The following is a 23,776-nucleotide window of genomic DNA, read 5'->3' as shown; positions in this document are numbered from 1 at the left end:
TGATTTGCATCATAGTAACTTCCATGTGCATGCAGGTTTCTATTAAAATATAAATGTCATTTTACTTTATTTTTAGGCTATATGTAGATAAACATCTATTTTACGAGAAATATGTCATGTGAACCCTCACATTGTCTATTGGTGCTTAACATCTGTTGGTTTCAGACTGCTAAATGAATATTTTCTCCCATAGACTGCTTGATTATGCATACACAATGGTATGAACTATTATAGGGGTGGTCAAATGTATCTATTATTTTAATTATTAATATTACTATTTAAGATACAGATCAGATCTCCTTTGAGTGTCTCGTTCACATCTTGCTTTCTGTTGTCTTTAAAAAAAACAACAACCCACAGCTGAACTCCACTGGTGGCTATGAAGATGGTTAAAAATATGGACAATAAAGACATATCACTTATGAAAACAGATGAAAGACAATTATAATGCCATTTTATTTTCAGGAGGAGTCAATGGGACATTCTCTAACCTGTAGACTGACACCTTTTGCACTCTGTTCTGGAATGTTTTCTTTTCCTATGATTTTGTAAGGCAAACCTCTGAAAACATAAGAATAATTACTGTATATTATAGCTAGCAAAATGCCAATGCTAAAATAAAGTGATTTAAGTTTTACCTTTCATTATTTGTCAGAGGAGAACGATGCTTTTTTCTGTTTTCGTTTTTTGCATAATGGTAGTCACAGCATATGCCAGTGGGAGTCAATGCCGCAACTAACAAGCCACACCTTGACCCCCTGAAGCTGCCTTGCATCAATGTAAAATAATTGGCAGCAAACAAACACTTGCGCTAAATTAGTTTAGTTTTGCCTTTTATTTGCAACACAGGCATGAAATTCAGATCAAATGTGGTAAAGGGTCTGATCATTGATTGGTCAGTCAGACTGTGGATATTGCTCATTATACACTGAGAACACACAGCAAGTAACACAGCATAACAAAACAGGCTACACAGACAAAATAGAGACAGGTTGACTGTCTTATTTCTGTAAACAGAGTGAATTACACATTCTCACTGCAAAGAGGAGGGGCTTGGTCCAGCTCCACCCTTTAAAGGGAAAGCAGTTATGTACCCGCATTAGTGCATGCAAAAACACTGATCATCTTGGTTAATGAAGCCGAAAGAGCACTGGACCCTCATAATAAGTGCATCTGTTTTACTGCCACCAGGCAGAGATAGAAGTAAGGTGAGATACGAGGATAACAGACACTCAGGGAAGCCATAAACTTTTACACACATTGCAACTGAGGTTGATTTACCATAATTTGTAACTATATAAATAAATTCTAATGGACAATCCAATCGTAGACACTGCTTTGATGAATCTTTTTTTTTTTTTTTGGTCAAATAATCAGCATTGTCCATTTTTGGCCCTTAAAACTATCAAAACTGGAGCCATACATTTGGCTGACCTGAATTCGGAAGTCAGAAATGTGTTTACTTTGAATCTAGCCACTGCTGAGGTCTTCGTTTATTCTACCTTGCAGATTAAGAAATGCTGCTTACTGTATCCTAGTAGCAAGTAGAGCTTGAGCAACAAAAACAAACTGATCCCTCCAGTTGGCCTTTTACACATAAACTGTGAGATCCATCCAGTCAAATGTGACATCATAGACTAGCACTTTCCCAAACGTGTAAAATACCTCCATCCCAAAAAATCCTTCAGAACGTATGTTTAAATTCCACAGCATGAGTGTAATAGCTTGTTGCAGATGTTGATAATCTTTCAAGTGAAATTTCCATACTCCACTAATCTCAGAACAAACTAGTTTTTAAAAAACTAGTCAAGTGAGATGAATGGCTAGGTCTTGGAAATGAGCAATTAGTTGGCTTCAAGGGATTCCAGAAACTGCAAACAACATCCATTGGAAACTTGCCCACTAGGTTATTCCAAGTTTATGTCACTTTGTCAAGCTACTCCTTATGCCCGTGAGATCTGCCAATCCATTAACCTTGATGTAATGATTAAACCTCAGCTCACTGAAACGGACCTGAGCCATAGCTTTTGTTCATCTGTAAGCATTGTTGCTCAAGCTGGTCCAGTAACTTTTCCACAGAATCCTCTTTGTTCTCGAGCTTCAGATACTTCCTTGCACTTCCGAGGTCTAGCCGAGGCCAGCTGCGGTGCCTCTGCTCTTCCACAGGTATAAGGTCAAGGGTTTTAATGTCTACTCCAACCATGTTAATGCACACCTCTGAGCTGGATTGTCTTGGAAGCAGTCTATGATGACCCATGGAAGACACAGACTTGTCCTCTGGATGGACCAGATTCCTTGGCAGTATTTGGGGTTTAGTCCTGTGGTTCATGCTATAGGAGCGTCTGGGCGGGATGGGGAAGATTTCACACTCCTCTCCACCCAGTGTGGACATAGAGGACGCAGTCATACAGTTACTGAGTGCAAAGTGACTTTCTTGCCGCAGGTCGAGTGCAGAGGTTGTCCTCTGCTCGTCCATGCATAAAACCTCTTTGCTATTGTTGCAGGAGTTAGAGGAGTGAACAGAGGGGGTAGAGGAGGAGTCCTGATGATGAAGAACCTCAGTGTGCACTGTGTCCTGCTGCTGAATGCTGTCCTCCTCATCCATGCTCTTCACTTGGAGTAGAGGCTCTGAACTGGACATTTCCTGCAAGCAGAGGATGTTTAGGTGGGCTGCGGGCAAACTGCTGACCCATTGATAGTGCCTGGCGAGAGAATTCACCTGTAAGAGGTCTGCCGAAGGCACAGCTGCAGAAACAGAGCAAATGACGCTCCGCATCTGTGCTAAAAGCATTTGAGTTTCCCTGTCCCGATTCTCATAGAGTACCGTATTTGCACAAATAAGTATGAAAAGTCCCACTCCCATAATGACAGGTCCGAGTAGTTTCATCCTTTCGCTATGAACCAGACTTGCTGCAGAAAACAGTCCTTTGGACCCTAATCCCCATCCTGATGCAGTTCCAGAGGATCCTTCCTCTACCGTGTCCAAAGATGATCGATGAGCTCTGTATGGCCAGTAGCCTGCCACAGCAAGTGCAGTGCCAACAACAACAACCACCACCCCAAGTACCAAAAAGGCTCCTGGCATGGAACGGATACGCAGCTTTCCCTGGATTACGCCTTCCTTCTTCCTCCTGGAGTGAAGACTGAAACGTGGCAATCGTTGTCGGGAATGTGTAGCTGACGTCCGGCCGCGGGACTTCTGAGTTCTCATGGCATAGGCTGGTTTATAAATGGCCCCTAATGGGAGTCTGAAAAGATGAGGAGGAAAAGGTGAGTTCAAGGCTAGGTCAAGTGGTCACGTACATTCAGTAATTTATTCAAGTTAAGAAAATTGCTTATTCTTCTAATGTTTTTTTACAGAGCCTTAAACAACATGAATCCTTTGCGCTACAAAATCTTGTTTGGTTGAAACAATGATGCTACAGTTATGCTTTTACTTTTGTCTTAGACTGTTTGTTGAAATGGCTTCTATTAATATTTAATCCACAGGGGCGTGTTTAAATAATTTAAGAAAACAGTTGCAGTGATTTCTCCTTCACAGGCTTCAAAAACACTTAATATATAGTAAAACATAACAGGAATGTTTCAGGTTATTTACAAGACAGGATTTTGAATCCTGGACTGTATCAATAAAATAATTAAATGCTTACCCCATGTACTAGTTTAACTCGTCGTACAATATTATCTACTACTGGATTGAGGAGCCAAAATATAATTAAATAGAGAAAAGACTGTATGTCTGAATTAGTGTATTTTGCACTTTAACGAGAAATATGAAAATTTTAGACTGAATTAAAGAACTGAATTAAAGAACAAGATGGAGTTCTCATGGGTCAGTTGAAAAATAAATGATACAATTTTGACCAACATAAAAATGCTGCAGCATTATTTTCAGAGGTGTGTGTATACGGCAACGCCATTCTGATGCCTCTTTGTGGTGCAACACAAATAGTCTTTTAAACAAATAAGTATATTTGCATAAACAAACCATCCTTCAGTGGAACGTGGTTGACGCTGTGTTTATAAACTGTTGCATTAGTTTGGTGGCATGACTTATTTCTAGACTGACAGATAAACTGCCCAGCCAGACTCCAAAACAAAGCACCGTGATTTTAAAGATTGTTAGCTGATTTAAGTAATTATAAGACTTATAATAACAGTTGTTTAGAAGAAGGGTGATTGTATAGGCACTGACCAGGGCAAAAACCACTTCAAATCTCCCCAGCACTCTTGGCAGAGGAAGAATGTGGTGGAAAAACAAGTTCATAAAACATAAATTAAATGTGGCCAATTCACTATGGAATAATAAAAAATAAAAATAAAAAAATAAAAAAAACATTGGCAAGAGTTTCTCGATAACTCTGAAAATGACATTTACAATTCTGCCGACTCGTCTTTCCTGTGAGTTTAAACAAATTAAACATTCAGTGCTCTGGTAGAGTACTCACATCAGCTAGAACTTGTAGGGCTTTATGACAGTATTTAAAGATACAATATACGGCCAATATGGTCAAATGTAAACTCTAAGTTTGTTGCCAAAACTATATAGATACATATATATAAACAGTTGAAGTCAGAATTATTAAGACCCCCTGAATTATTAGCCCCCCTGTTAATTTTTTCACTAATTTCTGTTTAACGAAGAGATTTGTTCAACTCATTTCTAATCATAATAGTTTTAATAACTCATCTCTAATAACTGATTTATTTTATCTTTGCCATAATGACAGTAAATAAAATTTGACTAGATATTTTTCAAGAAACTTCAATACAGCTTAAAGTGACATTTAAATTTCTTAACTAGGTTAATTAGGTTAACTAGGCAAGTTAGGGTAATTAGGCAAGTTATTGTATAACAATGGTTTGTTCTGTAGACTATCAAAAAACAATTAACTTAAAGGGGCTAATAAAAATAATTGACCCTAAAAGGGTTTTAAAAAAATTAAAACCTGCTTTTATTCTAACCGAAATAAAACAAATAAGACTTTCTCCAGATGAAAAATTATTATCAGACATACTGTGAAAATTTCCTCGCTCTGTTAAACATCATTTGGGAAATATTTTTTAAAAGAAAACAAATTCAAAAGGTGGCAAATAATTCTTACTTTAACTGTATACACACACACACGCACACACACACACAAACACACAAACACACACACACACACACATATATATATATATATATATATATATATATATATATATATATATATATATATATATATATATATATATATATATATATATATGCATTAAATCTCTTTTTAATCAAAGGCTGCATCATAATGCACTTTATCCAACAGTGTATCCATTAAACAGCTTTGCAAATTTCAGGTTTCATAATGACAATGAGGTCCACATAGAAAAACAATGTATAAGCACTATGCATCTAGGAGCATATGTTTGGACTGATTCATCAAAAGACTTGACTGATGAATTCCAGACCGCTTTTTTCCATTACCAAGTTCAGCTTTACTTTTAATGGCTGTTCACTCTGGTTTCCAAATGAGTGAGATTAATTATACAAGAGTATAAAATATAAACAGCAGATGTAGATCAATCGTTGAATCCAAACTCTGTTGAATGCTTCAAATTATTGTTTGATTATTTGTAGAGACAATCTTTTAAGCACCCAAGTCGTCTCTTGTTAAAACCCTTCCTGTGGATTCTAACATGAGTCACATACAGTACATTCATCATGTCTGAACAGTAAAATATTTCAGGCATTACTGACATTGTTGAATACTTGCTTGTACAGTACATCATAAAAATAAATAAATAATAATAATAATAATAATAAAAGAGAACTTCCCCCTGCTTTTACTTTTTTTCAATATCCAATTCATTTGTGCATGTCTTATATAAAATAAAATAAATCACTTTAAACTGTAAACACACCAGAAATCATCTAACGTTATTTGTATTTCATTGTATGCAATTATCACTAAAGAAATATTTAGGAAGCTACTCAGAAATTGTTCGGTTTGTGCTAATATGTCTAAAGATATTAAGACGTGTTTTTTTTTTTTTTTTGGTCTAAACAGTGGGCTCAATCTCAAATACCTTCATTCTAATAGATACTTCTCTTAGCATATCACATGGAATCAAAAAGACATACATGATGAAGGAAACATTGCATGTAAACTTAAGATTAGACTTAATCTGTAACATTTGAAATGTATCGACCTCTAATAAGGTCAGTTGCTGTATTGATATTGCCGCTTTGGTGGTACTATGAAGAAATGGGTTAAATGCGCCTCAGTCACAAAACATTGCCTTTACTTGCCTTTGTTACAGTGTATTTGGTCCTCGTTTCATCGTTCTACCGCGCTGGACACGCATGTTCGTGATGTTCTTCGTCCACTGCGAAGTTTTCCGGTTCTCCATCAATCCAGACGCGTGCGAAGTGCCGCGCGTCTCCCATGATAGCTTTTCCTGTCCAAAGGAGGACACTGAAGGGTTAAAATAACTGACTTTCTAAAGGCAGATAAGGTAAATGGCTCTCCATCATCAGTAGTCACCGTGTGTCCCTTAACCAGTGTCCACATTTCGTGTTCTCCCTCAGTGAAGTGTGGAGAGCGCCTCCTTCGTCGTGTCTTTTTCTGACTCGATAGAGTGGCCAGACTTCAGTTTGCTTTCAATACACTCAGACAGGACCCATAACGCGTACATTCAACAGGCTACATTTTCTCCCTTTGGGGTTCTGAAGAGTAAATCTTCCCAATATATTAGTGATTACCTACATCAAACGGGTTGTAACGTAAAATGTAAGAAAAGAAACGAAATCATGGAAAATCAGGCACATAGATGAAAGTAGCCAGCAAGTACTGGACACGCTTTTCTTTTATCTAAATGTTGGCGACATCTTGTGGATTTTTTTCTACATGGAAACTTAAAAAGTTAAACGAAAAAATACTTTAAATAATTACAAGTTACTAACGTATTATTTTTATTCAAAGCTATATCTTCAACTCTTTGGGGCACACGTTTTTTTTAAACAGGAGGTTGTTTTCATTTACAAATCGTCACCATAGAATTATAAGGTTCTATCCGACATTTTTATCAAAATGGAGTTATCGACACATTCTTATAAATGACAACTTCTTTACATTGTGTTTTTGCAAGACTTCAGTCTGCATTCAAATGGCAAGTGTTAAACCCTAAAAGAGATTTATACAATTCCAATAAAGTAAAAGTTTTGAAATAAAAACTAAAAACTTTTGTTTCATAAAATGGCCAAAGATCAGTTGTGGTTTTGACTTTGCAATACAAGGAAGGCCATCACAAAACACCCTTGGAAATGAACAGAATGGACACAAGCATTGTGAGGCAGTTTTTATTGTTTTGCATGGAGAAACTGAATTTAAAAAGACCATAAACTCTGCCCCAGCATAACAACAATTATGGTACAGGTCTAAAGTATACAATGCAAAGGGTTAGGACACCTACTGAGGGCTCGGTCTTTATGAATAAAACATATGCAAGCAATTTCCAAAGAAAAACACTACTAAAATAAAACATAAGGTTAACAATTTCAGAAAATAATAACTGTGAATAAGCAGGCAATTTCCCTAATAACTAGCTTGTCTATTTGACAACAAAGGATAAAACAAAACTACAAAAAAGTAGCTTCAAAAAAAGAAATGAAGGGCAGAACAACATTTAGACACTGACTGCAAAACATAATTTTCAGTCTATTCTTGTCTTTTTCCGAGGACAAAATATCTAAAAACAAGATACACCATTTTGCTTCTCAAATGTAACATTCAGACTTGTTTTCAGACAATATATCTTGAATTCTATTTATTTTCTTACCCCTATCAGTTGATAACTGTGTTTTGTTTTAAGCATACATCTATCACAATTGTGACAAAAAGATTTAAAGGGGTAAAAAAAAAAAAACATTTAAGACATATTCTTGTTTTAAAGACGTTTAGCTAGACTGGAAAACAAGATGAATAATACTGAGTGAGAAAGACTTTCAGAAATGGATTTAGGACCGAGACCTCGAACGGGATCGAGATCGGGAATAAGACTGTGAGCGTGAATGTGAGCGTGATTTGGATCTGGACCTAGACCTGGATCTAGATTCCCTCCGCTGATCTGCATTTGGTGGTGTTTGTGATCTGGATCGAGAATGAGCTCTAGAACGATGTGTTCCCGCTCTGCCTTCATCACCACTCTTGCTCGCCTCCTGAGATTTGGACCCAGACTCTCTGGACAGATCCCTATCGTTCCTCGATTTGGATCGAGATCTGGACCGAGAATCAGAGCGACCCCGCTTGTTCTCACGTTTGCTCTTTTTATTTTGAGGGCTGCGGCTCAAGCTATTATCCCTGCCGCTATCACCACCCTTGCGAGCTCCGTTACTGCTCTCCTCCATCCTGCTGCTCCTGCTCTTAGCCTTCTTGCTGGTTGACCTGCTGCGTGATCGTGAACCTGAGGCTCTGAAATGGAAAGAAAACAGAACAATTCAACAAATCAATACATTAGCACAAAGCAACACGACTTCTATTTTACTACAGGAGTTATTGCCATCTAGTGTACTCAAACATTAAAATATCAATTGCTCCACAAAGCATAGTCAAAGTATATAAACAAGACATAAGATAGTAAATGAATGTGAATTGCAATGCACAACTTGTAGAACAAAGACTTTAAATTATGAGCACTAAGCATTATACATGTGGGCAGCACGGTGGCTCAGTGGGTAGCACAATAGCCTCACAGCAAAAAGGTTGCTGGTTTGAGCCCTGGCTGGGTCAGTTGGTATTTCTGTGTGGAGTTTTCATGTTCTCTCCATGTTCCTATGGGTTTCCTCCGGGTGCTCTGGTTTCCCCCTCAAGTCCAAAAACATGCGGCGTGGGTGAATTGGAAAGCTAAAATTGTTTGTAGGGTAAGTGTGAATGTGTATGGATGTTTCCCAGTGATGGATTGCAGCTGGAAGGGCAACCACTGCATAAAACATGTGCTGGATAAGTTGGCAGTTCATTCCGCTGTGGCAACCCCATATTATTAAAAGGACTAAGCCGAAAAAAGAAAATGAATGAAGCATCATATATAGTAACAAAAACATGCATAAATAAAAATAAAAATATGAAAAAAATCATATCATTAATAAAATTAAGTATTAATGCCTCTATTTTGAATAAAAAAAATATATAAAGTAAAACTATTTTATCAAACATATTAACTAAAAGGATTTTTAGACATTGTATTAAAAATCTAAGGAATATACCAATCTTCTCGGAGTGCATGTAACACAATACCATGACGTTGAATTTAACTTTTTGCTCTGAATTAAGACCCTTAAAAGCCAGTTGAACCTTACTCAGCGTTTTTGAGCTTGTTCCTTAAAACATTTTTTTAAATTGGAATAATTATCTATAATTACCTGTCATTTCGCTCAATCATGATCCTTAACTCAAATATAAGCAACACTAAAAATAAAAACTTCAAAGCTAAAATACATATAATGCCTTATGCAACAGCTTTGCTTGTATGGCAACAAAATGAATTGCAAAAGATGATACTAAATTGGTAATATAGCTTTAAATATTCTTGTCAACAATTCATAAATAAATTTTAAATACAATTCTCTTCACATTGTACAGTGGGTAGTTTAAGTCATCAACTTCAAATTCACTCATTATATTATATTATATTATATAATATATATAATATATTATAATATATTATAATATAATATAATATAATATAATATAATATAATATAATATAATATAATATACAACAGTTCTGTCCGGGTGCTGAATCTGATTGGCTAATAGCCATGTGATATTCTGCCATATCAGAACTCTTACAGCCTCTTCACCATACTTCACCTACAGAGTGACATCAGATCAATAAAGTCACTACAGTTTGACAAATGTTGCAGCTGTTGGACAACAATGTACTTTTGAGGCTTTTAAGTTAAGAATGTAGTCGTTTAGATTGCATCTGTGGAGTTTATTTATAAGGACAGTGCCTGTTTTAAATATTTATAATTTCTGAGATAGCATGATGGCATCCACCAGCCTATGTTATTGAGCCGAGCAAAGACGGTTGACGTTTTCCATCCACAAGATGGCGACAAGAGACCACATAATAAGCCCTTAGAGGAGAAAAGATTGTTGTATTTTCTAACAGCTGATCAAATTCTAAAAATTGATGAGTGACATTAAGTAGATCTCTCTCTTTTGTATGTTGTAGTGCTGTTTTTATATAACCGTAATCGTAGGGTATTGAGTGTGAGATAGGACTCTCATATAAGGAATGTATGTATTTTGTGTTGGCCACTCTTTGTATAACTCGGCGTTACTTTTTTGGTTGGCTATCTGTTTGTTTCTAAAGCATCTCCTGCTTTCGTTACTGCAGACTAGTTCAGTAAAAAGAAAAAAAGATGCATGTGTTTAGTGTTTTTTTCTTATCACAAACACAGCAGTAATCTGTTTTTATCGCTTTAATCAGTTAATCGCTTTTGATTTTTCGTGGTTAATTATTGTGATCTGATTGCAACAGAGAAATACTGAGAAATCTATGTAGACTGATAGCATTCCCTGCCGATCAGCCTTATAATTGTAAAATGTCAGCAAAATCATCTGTTTTGTCATCATTTTAGACATTACGCTAGAGAATCATTCATATACAAATTCTAAAATGATGTTGGTGAATTAGTAATGGTTTCTGCTGTTCAGATGTCAGCTGCAGATGTGAAGGAACGGCGGAAGTAGCTCCTCATACATAAGTATTTTTGGACTCTCCGTGTTTGATTATCTTTTTTATATACTTTATGCTGTCAAACTTGTATAGTTTGTCAAACTTGTATAGTTTGCCTACCCAGAGCGGCTACTGGTTCGACTGTGGCTTCGGCTTCTGCGAGACCTCCTGCTCCTGGATCGAGACCTGAGAGATAAGTGCAGGAAACAAAAAAAACTTTTAAAATGCTCGCCAGAGAACTCTATTGAAATGAAAAAAAAAATGTTTTACTTCAAGCAAAGGTCATTTTGTAAAGTACAAATCTCAGTCACCTGATAAACATTTACATGTTAAATATCTTGATAATTTTAAGTAAAAAAAAAATTCACCTGGAGGCACTGCGAGAGTAAGAGCGCCGGCGTCTGGCACCAGGCCGGTCCTCAATTAGCCGAATCTTTCTTCCATTGACCTCAGTGCCATCAAGCTTCTCCAGGGCTCTTTTCATATCCGAGTATTGTCTGAACTCTATCACCCCTTCATTTTTGCGACCCTTATTAGTGTCAGCATAAGTCACCTCACCAGCCTGACGCATGTAGTCCTGAAATGAGAGTACAGTTTACAGTTTAGTTAATAATATAGAAATTAATAAAAAAAAAATTAAGAAGGCCATGAAAGGTAAAATATATTTAAAGAGAGAAGGACACAGCATGCATTTTGGATTGTGACAGAGTTAACTTTGCTTTTTAGTGGTTGCCAGGAGGTTACTAAGGCCTGCTTCCATTGAGTAAAGGAGAAATGCTTTTTCAGCTTGGGAATAACATGCATTCAAATGAGTATCATGAACACTTTGGTTCTCTTTTTGACTCTCTGTAAGCGGTAGAAAGTGGACAAGCTCAAAACATGACTTAAACCCTGTTTAGACCTATATTTAGCCTATATTCATCTTGTGAACATTTTAGGAGCAGTGGAAAACCGAGTCACACATTTAAATCATTTGGCACATTAATGCGTAGTTGCTGTAAAACTCAAATACAAATGAGCCAATTGCTAGCAAATTTCTTAAACAAAAAAGAGTGAGATTGTGTTGAGTTCAGGGTTTGTGTCTGATTGTTTGTTAAAATGCAGCATTAAAAAAGCACAAGTGGAATTCGCACCAAGCACAAGTGTTTGATGACAGATGGCAAATTCATGTCCACATGGGAGGTGGTTCTCACTACAATAATGCATTTTGTCCCACCCTAAAAACTAGAGGCCCTGATGTACTTCAACGAAGTTCATTGTCATTCTTTGCTTGAAGCCAAAAAGTAGTTGAAGGGCTGAGAGACATTATACTGTTTTTCGAACCGGTTTCTAACTCAAATCTAACTTAGCCCAGAATTTTGAAACATTTCAGTTTTTTTTTCAGATTTCGTTTGAAGTATACAGGACCCATCTTGATTTTTCCCCATTTGCTTGTCCACTGCATATATACGACAATAAATTATAATTCAATTGTGTACCAAACTAAAAACACAACATGCTTGCAAATGTAATAAGATAGTAAAATTACCTTCAAATCCTAATTCTCATGTGTGTAAGACGCAATGTTAAGTAAACCCATACTTTGCTAATGAAGTGTTAGAAAACACTTGGGCAACAGCACTACCACATACTCTGTAATTGTGTTTGTTTGCACCTGCCTTTAATCTACTCCTCCACACACATGTACTATTTACGTACATGACGTCAGCTTTTCAAAGACTTGTTTCAGGTTTCAGGACATGACAGTGGCTGTCTTAAAAAAACTTCCTCTTTGAATCTTCAGATAATTCATATAAAGTTTCCTGTTTTGGACTGAAAATGTTGTGTGAACAGCCCTTAGTCTGTTTTTGTACCTTCAGGTCCTGCCAGCTGCATCGACTAGAGAGATTTTCCACAATCAGCCTGTAATCTGTGCGTGTCGGTGGGCCGTACCTGTCCCCTCCTCCTCCTCCACCACCACGACCATAGCGATTACCTTCAAAGTGATGAGAATAAGATGCATACAGTTCAGGACAGATAAAAGACAACAGTCTTAAAACTAGCCTTATTCAAAAACAATGATTTAACTATAAACAAGGAAAAATGAAAGAAAAGTTGTTGTTTTTTAAATGGTAAATACAGATGTTCTTATACTAGCGTACAATTAATTACAGATTAAATTTTGCCCTATAACTTAGAGGGACAGTTCACATAAACATGAAATCCTGTCATCATTTACTCACCCGAATGGCATCTGTGCAACACAAAAAGAGAGATTTGCTGAGATGTCTGTTGAGATGTTTTTTTTTTTTCTCCAAAAGTCTCAAAATGACAATAGGGTGAGTAAATGATTGCAGAATTATTTTGGGGTGAACTATCCCTTTAACGGACAGATTAGTTCTTCAAGAACTCAAAATATTTCACCAAACAACATACTTACGCTGTACTAAAATTTGAGAGATTAATTAACAGGGGAAAGGAAAAATGTCAAAAGAAATAAAACCAAAACATATTACAGGCACCTAAAATAGCTCAACCCACATCTCCTAAACCCTTTGGTATTCTCACCACCCGGCTTAATGGGAAAAGCGGTCCTCATTCACATTGGCTCGCTTTAATGGTCTGCCCAGGGGCCCAGTTTGGTCAAAGGCCACACGCATGGGAAGGGGGACACCATGGCCAGCAAAAGGGGCAGGCAGTCAGACTCTTTTAATAAAACATTGATGGTTAAATTTCTAGCTTTGACATTATTTTGAATTAAAGCTTTTAAAAAAATCAGTGTAAAATATTAATATTGACAATATTGCAACAATACAAATCTGCCTATACTAAAGCAAAAATATATCATTATTTTGAGGGTGATTCTTCATTTAGGGAGACATGAGAACAGTCCTACACAGGTAAACAGTTTACATCTTGCATTAAGATGTGTATTGGTTGATCAAATCACAAGTAGATGAAGTAGACATGCATTTATTGTTGCCCAGATGTGATCGGATAAACAAAAACGCATCTTAATACTAGGTGTAAACAGGACAGAGATTCTCCCAACTGAAGAATTACCCCTCAATAACATTCAAAAGATTATCATCCAAATTATTTTGCTCCCTAAAAATGTTAAATAGCAATTGCAAGTTACAGAGACTATTACCAAACTTAATTTCAGGTTTCACAGACAGAGACTAGACACACTTACACATGCTGATAAGCTCTGTTTTTAGATCAACTGAGTCAATGTAAATTGGATTTAAAAAATAATAATAATAAAAATGAAACAATTGCCAATTATGACATTACATGCCTAAAGGCAAATAGTTTTTAAACCAGTGAAAATTCGGTCATCATTTATTCACCCTCCACATGTTCCAAACATGCTTGAGTTTCTGTCCTCTGTTGAACACAAAAGATGATATTTTGAGGAATGTTGGAAACTCGTAGCCATTGTCTTCTATAGTACTTCCATCTTTGGATGTCAATAGCTACTGGCTTTCAGCATTCTTTAAAACTTAATCTTTCCAGTAACTTTTGGAGAAGTAGCTTAAAATGTTTGGAACAGATGGAGGGTGAATAAATGATGATTTTATTATTGTAAAGATATAAGTTTATAAATGTTTGAAACGACTTGAGTAAACATTAGGTAACGAAATATTAATTTATGGGTAAATGAACCTTTTAAATATTTAGAATTTCTGAGATAGGCTGATGGATGCCGACTCGCTATGTTATTGAGCAGAGCAAAGATGGTTGGTATTGACAGACCGCATAATAAGCCTTTAGAGAAGAAAAGATTGGTGTATTTTCAAACTGTGATCTCCTGATTGCAACAGAGAAATACTGGAAACTAGTTTTTTTTTTTTTAAATAATTAAAAATCATAGTGAGCATGTTGTGTGCAAAACTCTCCATCTGAAAAGCCTGAAAAAATATGTTGGCACAATTCACCATTTATTTCTCATATAAAACTGAAATACTGATTGATATATATATAGTATCCCGAAATAAGCAAGTAAATGAATATATTACTTCTTCCAGATCTGTTGCCACCATCTCGGCGCTGTCCTATGGTGTGCTCCACTATCACTCTCTTCCCACAAAGGTCTTTGCCATTCAGATCATACACTGCATCATCTGCATCACGGGGGTCATCAAACTCCACAAAGCCATATCTAAAGGGATGAACATATGGGATTTATGGGCTTTGAGCATATGTGACTTGCAATAACAAATGCACAAAGTCTAGTTCAATTCAGGTATTTCCTGATTTACTTTCTTCATGCTCTATAACAGTGGTTTCCAAAGTGTGGGTCGGGACCCCCTGGGAGTCATGGGACATTGATAGGGGGTCGCTTGGTGATTTCCAAAAGTCAAATAAATTAATAAACTATTAAAATTACCATATTTTTTACATAACTCACAAAAGTTAAAAAATAGTAGTTAATGATTACATTAAAATGCAACAACATGCAAATGAAATGCTATTAGGTTTTTTTGTCATTGGATTGTGTGTTTCACTAGGTTAAACTTTTTGACACCTTCACAGCAATCAGATGCATTAGAAATTAAAACAGGGCACAACTGGTAAAGAATAATCTCTGAGTGGTGGTCTTTAAAACTAAACCAAGAATAAACTGAAAACATTGTGCCTACCAGTCTCATAAGATGAGGTTAAAATTGAAATCAACAAACTAATAAATGACTATTAAAATAATATGGTTGTTAGACTGTTGCACTTTTTTGTGTATTTTTATTATATAGACCTGTGCGCGACATTTGTATATTTATAACCACCTCAGGAATGTGGGGGTCGCGAGTCACTGGCATTGTTATTTTGGCAGTCGCAGGCAAACTCAGTCCTGGAAGGCCGGTGTCCTCCAGATTTTAGCTCCAACTTGCCTCAACACACCCGTATGGATGTAGAAAGCCTAGTAAAAGCTTGATTAACTAGCCCAGATGGGTTTGATTGGGGTTGGAACTAAACTTTGCAGGACACAGACCACCCAGGACCAAGTTTGGGCAGCCCTGCTCTATAAAGTCTAATGTAAAAAACAATAAAAAGTAATATTGGTTAATATCATACATTTTTTAATAAAAAAACTATGCCTGTTTTTTTTTTTAAATAAACCATTTTGCTTCTATAGACATTATAGTAAGTTATATTTTGGTGCCAACAACCGTTTAAAAAAAACGCTGAGCTACCATCATAATAGGAGGACTAACATCAAACAATTAACTTACCTGTATATTTACTACTTTTTGAAAGGTTTGACAAGAAAAATAATAGTTAGATCATGGTTACTTATAAAATAATGATTGTAGTAGCTCATGCTTTACTTTGCACTTTCTATGCTTTAACCTCAACAATCAGTTAAACCAAGGATGCTGTTGTAAAGGCACAGATAATGGAAAGGGTAATTAATAAAATGTACCAAATGCGATTTCTTAATTTCTATTCATTTTATTTCCAAAAAAAAGGTGCACATTAAAACTAAAATTTCTTTGTAAACAATTATAACTAATATGACTTGAGACTGCATGCTGAAAAACATAACTTAACATTACCGTCGAATAACACTATCAAACAACGTTACGACTGATAATCAATGTTGATGTTTTTAACGAATTTTAATTTCAGTTTTAAATTAAAATGCTTATAATTTAATTTGTAGATATATGTGAAGCACTTTTACGAGGCAATCGGATAAATTAAACATCGACTAGATATAACGTGGCAAAAAGCTCAGTTGAGGCCAGCCCGGAAACAATGGGGGTTAACGTTAGCCTGCTGGGCTAAAATAGCTAATACAAAAAAAAATAATAACACAATGGAATAAACGCAAATATTTTTTAAGTACACTACTACGCGCAGTCAATCGTCATAAATGTTATTTAATACATAAAATATAGTTGTATATTTGTAATTTAATTGGAACAGTAGAACAGACAGCTTTAACGTTAGCGTTGTAAAGACTCCATTGCTGTTTCAGCCGCACGTTTCATTTGACCGTTATACATACAAAATTACGTACCCATTTTTCAGATCTACTTCCAGAATCTTCCCATAACCTTTAAAAAAACGTTCTACATCTTTCTCTCTGGCGCGGTAGCTCAATTTTCCCACATAAACTCGAGACATTTTTCCTGTGCAGTGGCTCGGCGTGGAAAATTAGCAACAACAAATGTGAGATTCAAAATAAGTGTCCTGTAACGAGCATTTTTCAAAATAAAAGTCAAAGCAGACATAAGTGATTGTAAAAGTCCTACCAATTGCTAATAATAATAATAATAATAATAATAATAATAATAATTTATTATTATTTTGCATACTAAATTTACACGATTGTAGTACTTTAAATATTTAGATAAAGAACCTAACAACTCAGCCCAGTGGTGTAATTTATTCATTCATTCATTCATTTTCTTTTCAGCTTAGTCCCTTTATTAATATGGGGTCACCGCAGCGGAATGAACCGCCAACTAATTCAGCACATGTTTTATGCAGCAGATGCCCTTCCAGCTGCAATCTTTGAGAACATCCATATAAACTCTTCACACACTACGGACAATTTAGCCTACCCAATTCACCTGTACCGCATGTTTTTGGACTGTGGGGGAAAATGGAGCACCCAGAGGAAACCTACGCGAACGCAGGGAGAACATGCAAACTCCACACTGAAATGCCAACTGACCCACCCAGAGCTCGAACCAGTGACCTTCTTGCTGTGAAGCGACACCTACTACGCCACTGTGTCGCCTGCCCAGCGGTGTAATAAGACAAAATAAATGTTTTTTAAGCTAAGTAAGATTTTGTTATAGGCCCAACAATGTTTGTGGCCTGACAATAATCTAATTAAGTTATATCAAGTGTTTAGGGAAATTAATCTATTTATTTTAAAGGGTATTTTGAAAAGGATTGGGTATAAAACACCATCTTAGTACTCTTTCATTCTTTAATTTTCTTTTTGGATTAGTCTCTTTATTAATCAGGGGTTGCCACAGCGGAATGAACCGCCAACTTATCCAGCATATGTTTTATGCAGCAGATGCCCTTCCAGCTGCAACCCAACACTGGGAAACACACAAACACCTTTATTAACACACATACACTACAGACAATTTAGCTTATTCAATTCACCTATGTGGCATGTCTTTTGACTGTGGGGGAAATCAGAGCAACTGGAGGAACCTACAAAAAAGCAAACTCCACACAGAAATGCCAAATGACCAAGCCGATGCTCGAACCAGCAACCTTGATGTGAGGCGATCGTGCTACCCACTGCACCACCGTGACATGCCCATCTTAATATTTTAAAATGTAAATACATTAAACAGTATGATCTTTTGTACTTTTTCCATCAGATAACAGTTAAAATGATAAAATACTTAACTACGTATATATTACTAGAGTATTTGTACTTTGTAACATCAAACTATTTAAAATAGTGTATTTGTCTCTTTCGGTTTTTAATAATAAGAACATCAAAAAGATGTTGAGATTAGTCAAAAGAAGAAAGAAACATCATTCAGACATTTACAGTTTTTCTAAGTGGCTTTGGTGTATTTTTTACAACACTATTTACATTTGCACGACAGTTAATGCATTTCTCAAAACAATTGGTCATTTGTGCACATCATAGTAGCAGTTTCACATTCCTTCCAACAAATTGCAAATGCTTTTGGATATGCATCAACTACTTTCAATCAACTATTTTAAAACATTAAAATTCGCTCATGTCATGTCATTTAAAACTAATAGTCCTCATTTTATTATTACATACAAAAATCTTGAACTAGTTGTCAAAATTCATTTATTTTCTTTTAGGCTTAGTCCAATTACTGGTAAACACAAATGCATTCTCATTCCAGCCTGATCTCACGAGAAAACGTAAGTATGTTTTGCCAGATTAGTTGCTAATTTGTACGAAATTGTACAAGTTCAGTAATACGTAATTGTATGATTTTAAAAAGAAGGTGTGGCACCCAACCCCACCCCTAAACCCAACTGTCATTGGGGGATGAGCAAATCGTACTAAATTGACGAATTAGAATTAATTAAACGAATTAGAACGTACAAATTCATACAAATTAGTCACTAAATCAAAAAGTTACGAATTGCCGTGAGATTGTGTTGCTCATTCACACACATACACTACAGACAACTTTTTTAGCTTAACCAATTCACCTGTATCGCATGTCTTTGGACTTGTTGGGGAAAACAGAGCGGGGAGAGCTTGCAAACTCAGAAAACACAGAAATGCCAACTGACCCAACTGAGGCTCAAACCAATGACCTTCATGCTGTGAGTTTTTTTTTCTTCCTGCTGTGAGATGACAGCACTACCTACTGTGCCACCCTAGTTGTCAAAATCTGTCTAGCTTATTTTATTAAAAAAAATACATTTCCTAAAAATGTCTTCTAAAATGAAAAATTTCATGAATGATTTACAGACCTGTGTATGTTGTAGGGGTGAGGCAGTGGCGCAGTAGGTAGTGCTGTTGCCTCACAGCAAGAAGGTCGCTGGTTCGAACCTCGGCTCAGTTGGCATTTCTGTGTGGAGTTTGCATGTTCTCCCTGCACTCTCAGAAAAAAAGGTACAAAATTGTACCTTTTAGGGTACAAATGGCCCGTCACTGGGGTGGTACCCTTAAGGGTACAAATTTGTACCTCTATTTAAAGGTACAAAATTGTACCTTCTACATTTGTACCCTTTAAGGGACAATTTTGTACCCTAGACACTGAAGGTACAAAAATTTACCTTTTTATATTATATAGTATTTTCAGGGTACTGACCCAGGCATTTTGATCTTTTGGTGACTGCATGCACAAATAAATAAATAAAATATTTTGGTTCACAGATGTCCATTTTTATTTATTAATGTAGAAATATTTCATTACAAATCACAACTGAATGTGTTAAGAAATAAAATTACACAGCAAGTATAAAGCAGACATGTAAAACAGTAAAAAGAACAATTTAGATAACGAATAAAAACTAAATAATCTACACTTAATACAAAGACCACAAGAATACTGTTTAAAATTTATAAACACGTTACACAGGCTACATCATCTGCACTTTATAAAGTCCAAAGTATTTGTCTTTAGTCAGAATACTCGGTCATAATAAATAATTTGTCATCAAAATTTTCTCTGTATTTCAGAATGAAGGCAATGTTTCTCTATAAATTGCTTCAACAGCGCAGACAATCAAATACATCAGTAGCCTCTTCCTCAACATCAGTAGATTACTCCTCATCATCCTCAAGTGGAGTTGTAATTTGTTGTAACACAATATGTGTTTATGCTTTTGGTAAACATGACATGTAAAGCACTCATATCTGGAAAATGTTCTTTGATAGTCATTAGGACAACAAGTTATTTAAAAATTTGCTTTATGCATGAATGAGAGCAGTGTGCTGAATTAACTTGATGATTGTGATTATCCCAAGAGCATGTAGAGAAACAAAAAACAAGGTTGATCACTCTGGTAACTGGAGTAGATCGAGGCTCGTCACCGTCCACCGTTCATTCAAAACATTCCACTGCAGAAACATCAAGGTGTTCTTCTAATAAGATGGATATGTCAAAAATGTATATTCGTCCACATCATTAGCCCAGCCAATCGCAATCCCATCAACTCTGAAGACTGCCGTGACTCATCTTGTTAACACAGTTGTCCAGTCGGTGGCCTCCTCCTGTACTTGAACTGTTGGATGTGAAGATGGTTCACTGTAAATGACAAAGCAATAATTACATTAATATCACTCACTCTATAACTGATGAAGAGAAAATCAAAATGCATAGAAAGTAAAATAATTAATATTCACTGATTAAAAAAAAAAAAAAAAGTATCACAGATTAAAAGACTAATATAAATTTCATTCATTCATTCAATTTCTTTTCGGCTTAGTCCCTTTATTAATCTGGGGTCGCCACAGTGGAATGAACCACCAACTTATCCAGCATATGTTTTATGCAGCAGATGCCCTTCTAGCTGCAACCCAGTATTACGAAACATCCAGACACACTCATTCACACACACATTTATACACTACAGACAAATAAGCTTACCAAATTCAGCTATAGCGCATGTCTTTATACTTGTGGGGAAACCGGAGCACTTGGAGGAAACCTTCACGAACACTGGAAGAATATGCAAACTCCTCACACAAATGCCAACTGACCCAGCCGAGGCTCGAACCAGCGACCTTCTTGCTGTAAGGTGACAGCACTACCCACTGCGTCATCCTAATATAAAGAATATCAAGCATTATAAAATGCATTTATCACAGCATATACTGAACAGAAAACAACATACGCACCGGAGCACAACGAAATGTTGAAGTGTCTCGCTTAACAAGGCTGGCAAAATGAGAAGTGCTGCTGTAAAATCAATTCCTGGAACATAAGATGTGGCATACAAACAAATTTGAATGAATCCATCCAAAGCTAGAATTTAATAATATTAATCAAGTGGAGAAAGTTTAGAAAGAGTACCTTAGAGTCAGGTCCATAGCATTCTTCAGTTGATCTCTCATCTTTCGATGAAAACCTAGAAAATAATTTTAAACATGTGGGTGTACATTTATTGTTGTTTGTAAGTAAAAACCTACAAATTTAAAATAGTATGTAAGCCATTAAAACCATGGTATAGATAATGAGAGATACTTACATCTTGTAACTGAGCCATGCTTTCATATGACATGCCTTCGTTGCCCTGATGCTGTTAGGCTGCATTCTGTTGTTCAATCTTGTCCTGAAAGACAATTGGAAACTTCAAAAACTTCTGGAAAGCAATAAGATAAAGCAATAACTATTTACTTATTTTGAGATACTAATAAAATAGGTAAAATAGCTCAAGGTACCAGTTTCAGAACAGATGAGACAAATTATTACATTAAAGAACAAAGTATAACTTAAAACGTCGATTTATACAACATGGTATGTTAATAATTCTACATTAACATAAGTATAACGTTAAACGATAGTAAAGCACCACCAATTCTGGACATAAGAGTTTGTGGACACTCCTCAACATTAATGTAACTTAGACACTGAAACGAAGATATGTACAAGCATACACACGCCACGTTTGTAACTAGCCACGTTTACATAATCAGTCGCTTTGTCGGTGACAAAATTGTGATTATTCTTCACAAAATGGCGGTGTAACTTATATAACCGTCTAAAATTACATTTCAGCGGTCAACCGTGGCTAGAAAAATGGCCTCAAATTATAAAACATTATCGATAATTACAAATCTCCAGTATTAATAATAACAAAAGGTTCTATATCAAGGTATATGAAAACTTTAGTCGCGCGAGCTCCGGGCCACACAGCACATTACTCACGGGTCACGGCTTGATTCCGGTGCACGGATACGGCAGTTTCGGCTCGCTTCTGCCGCCGCAACTGGCCCGAGTGTATTTTGCTATTTGGGTTGCGATTATATTCCGCCGTGGCAAGACTTATTAATAAAGCAGTAACGTAACGTAAGATATAAGGCGCGAATACGTAACGTAGGCGATAAAGGGAACTTTTACACCGAGAAAACAAACAGCATATAGTACTCACCGTCTATAACGTTATGTCCCTCGGTGACTTCGATATCACATTGTATTAACTTCTTTAATAAGCTGCAGACATCTTAGCAAACTCCATCCTGCAGGCCAGCCCGGAGCACTTAAAGCGGGGGAAAGCCGAGACCCGAGAGTCAGACAAAATCAACAGAACACGGCTTCACATGTAAAAATGAGAATGAAAATATATCTTTAATACATTCTTACCTGAAAAGTGTGGACTCCAAAATAGACTTTTCTTTGAAAAGCGTGCGAAGTTCTGTGTAAACAGCCAGCATACTCGACGGACCGCCTCAGTAACAAACACTACTATAACGTCTCAACAAGCCAAATTCTTAAAGAGACAGCAACATCACCACCTGTATGAAGATGCTGTCACTCTGCATGGTTCTTATTCCACATCCCATATACTATAGGGTCTTAAACTTAAACAGTAAGCAAAGACCAGTATTTACGTTTTTAATTATTAAAATTACATTCTATTATAAATTAAATTATTAACATTTTTGAGAAAAAAATGTAATTTAAATACATGAAAAAATTTAAATACATGAAAAAATTATTTAATATTAAAATATTTAATTCAATCAATTTATTTATTTATTATGTTTTTAAATTATGTATTTTAGTATTAATGTTTAGTATTAATACATTTAAATTAGTGTTATATAGTGTCTTGATCTTATCATGAGCTGAGGGTACAATTTTGTTCCTATAGGCAAACAAAATATATAATTGTACCTTTAAAGGTGCCAAATTGGTCCTTTACGGTACAATTTTGTATCCAAATGTGCTATAAAAGGTACAAAAATGTACCTTTCAAACCTAAATCTGGACATTTGTACCTTTATAGCCCATTTGGGTACAAAATTGTACCCTAGGACCAATTTGGGACCTTTAAAGGTACAATTTTATATTTTGTTCCCTCTAGGAGTAAAAAAATTGTACCCTCATTGTACCTTTTTTTCTGAGAGTGTGCCTTCGCGTGGGTTTCCTCCGAGTGCTCCGGTTTCCCCCAAAGACAAGCGGTATACATTGGCTAAATTGTCTGTAGTTTATGAGTGTGTGTGGATGTTTCCCAGAGATGGGTTGTGGCTGGAAGGGCATCTGCTGCGTAAAAACTTGTTGGATAAGCTGGTGGTTTATTCCGCTGTGGCGACCCTGGATTAATAAAGGGACTAAGCCGACAAGAAAATGAATGTATGTTGTTGGTTCAGTTCCACTATGTACTGCAATGATGCACAGCTCTGCCCAAAGGAAGTTTATGTTTGTTGTAAATCAGAGTGTATTTATTCTTTTGCACAATGCTGTGAATAAATTAAAATTGTAATGAGCATATGCAAAAATGTGAAACATACATATTCAGTGTCTTGTACTCAGATACCTCACTAAATGCAGTGATGTCTAACTTTACTGTAGTTTTCAAATGGTTGTGCAAATAGTATATAGTGCTGTCATGAGCATTTTCAGGAAGTGTCACCAAAATCTGACTTTTTTTTT

General features: G+C 36.0%; 2 protein-coding genes and 1 long non-coding RNA gene across 6 annotated transcripts; all 3 read right to left on the bottom strand.

The window, feature by feature from the left end:
- Nucleotides 1-816: 816 nt before the first annotated feature.
- tmem200b (transmembrane protein 200B) lies at nt 817-6,576 on the bottom strand. Of its 4 annotated transcripts, XM_073931602.1 has the most exons (4): nt 6,525-6,576; nt 6,290-6,438; nt 2,720-3,248; nt 817-2,644 (listed from the first exon to the last, which is right to left on the bottom strand). In XM_073931602.1, the coding sequence occupies exons 3-4, from the start codon at nt 3,209-3,211 to the stop codon at nt 2,000-2,002; spliced, it is 1,137 nt and encodes a 378-aa protein (XP_073787703.1). In that variant the 5' UTR covers nt 3,212-3,248; nt 6,290-6,438; nt 6,525-6,576; the 3' UTR covers nt 817-1,999. The 4 variants fall into 4 exon arrangements, with proteins under 4 accessions (XP_073787703.1, XP_073787702.1, XP_073787701.1 ...); XM_073931601.1 differs by having other exon boundaries at nt 6,290-6,576; XM_073931600.1 differs by having other exon boundaries at nt 817-3,248.
- Nucleotides 6,577-7,325: 749 nt separating this feature from the next.
- On the bottom strand, nt 7,326-16,873 carry srsf4 (serine and arginine rich splicing factor 4). The gene is made up of 6 exons (NM_199574.1): nt 16,726-16,873; nt 14,723-14,865; nt 12,575-12,696; nt 11,090-11,298; nt 10,842-10,907; nt 7,326-8,450 (listed from the first exon to the last, which is right to left on the bottom strand). Exons 1-6 carry the CDS (start codon nt 16,830-16,832, stop codon nt 7,997-7,999), a joined length of 1,101 nt encoding a protein of 366 aa, NP_955868.1. The 5' UTR covers nt 16,833-16,873; the 3' UTR covers nt 7,326-7,996.
- Nucleotides 16,874-19,550: 2,677 nt separating this feature from the next.
- Nucleotides 19,551-22,597, bottom strand: LOC141379038 (uncharacterized). Its single transcript, XR_012394962.1, has 7 exons — nt 22,484-22,597; nt 22,272-22,379; nt 21,369-21,452; nt 21,194-21,248; nt 21,019-21,094; nt 20,768-20,944; nt 19,551-20,425 (listed from the first exon to the last, which is right to left on the bottom strand). It is a non-coding gene; the product is annotated as an uncharacterized lncRNA (long non-coding RNA).
- Nucleotides 22,598-23,776: the final 1,179 nt, after the last annotated feature.

This window comes from Danio rerio, chromosome 19, assembly GCF_049306965.1.
Source record: "Danio rerio strain Tuebingen ecotype United States chromosome 19, GRCz12tu, whole genome shotgun sequence".
Taxonomy (NCBI): domain Eukaryota; kingdom Metazoa; phylum Chordata; class Actinopteri; order Cypriniformes; family Danionidae; genus Danio; species Danio rerio.
This window is presented reverse-complemented; position numbering and strand designations above follow the sequence as displayed.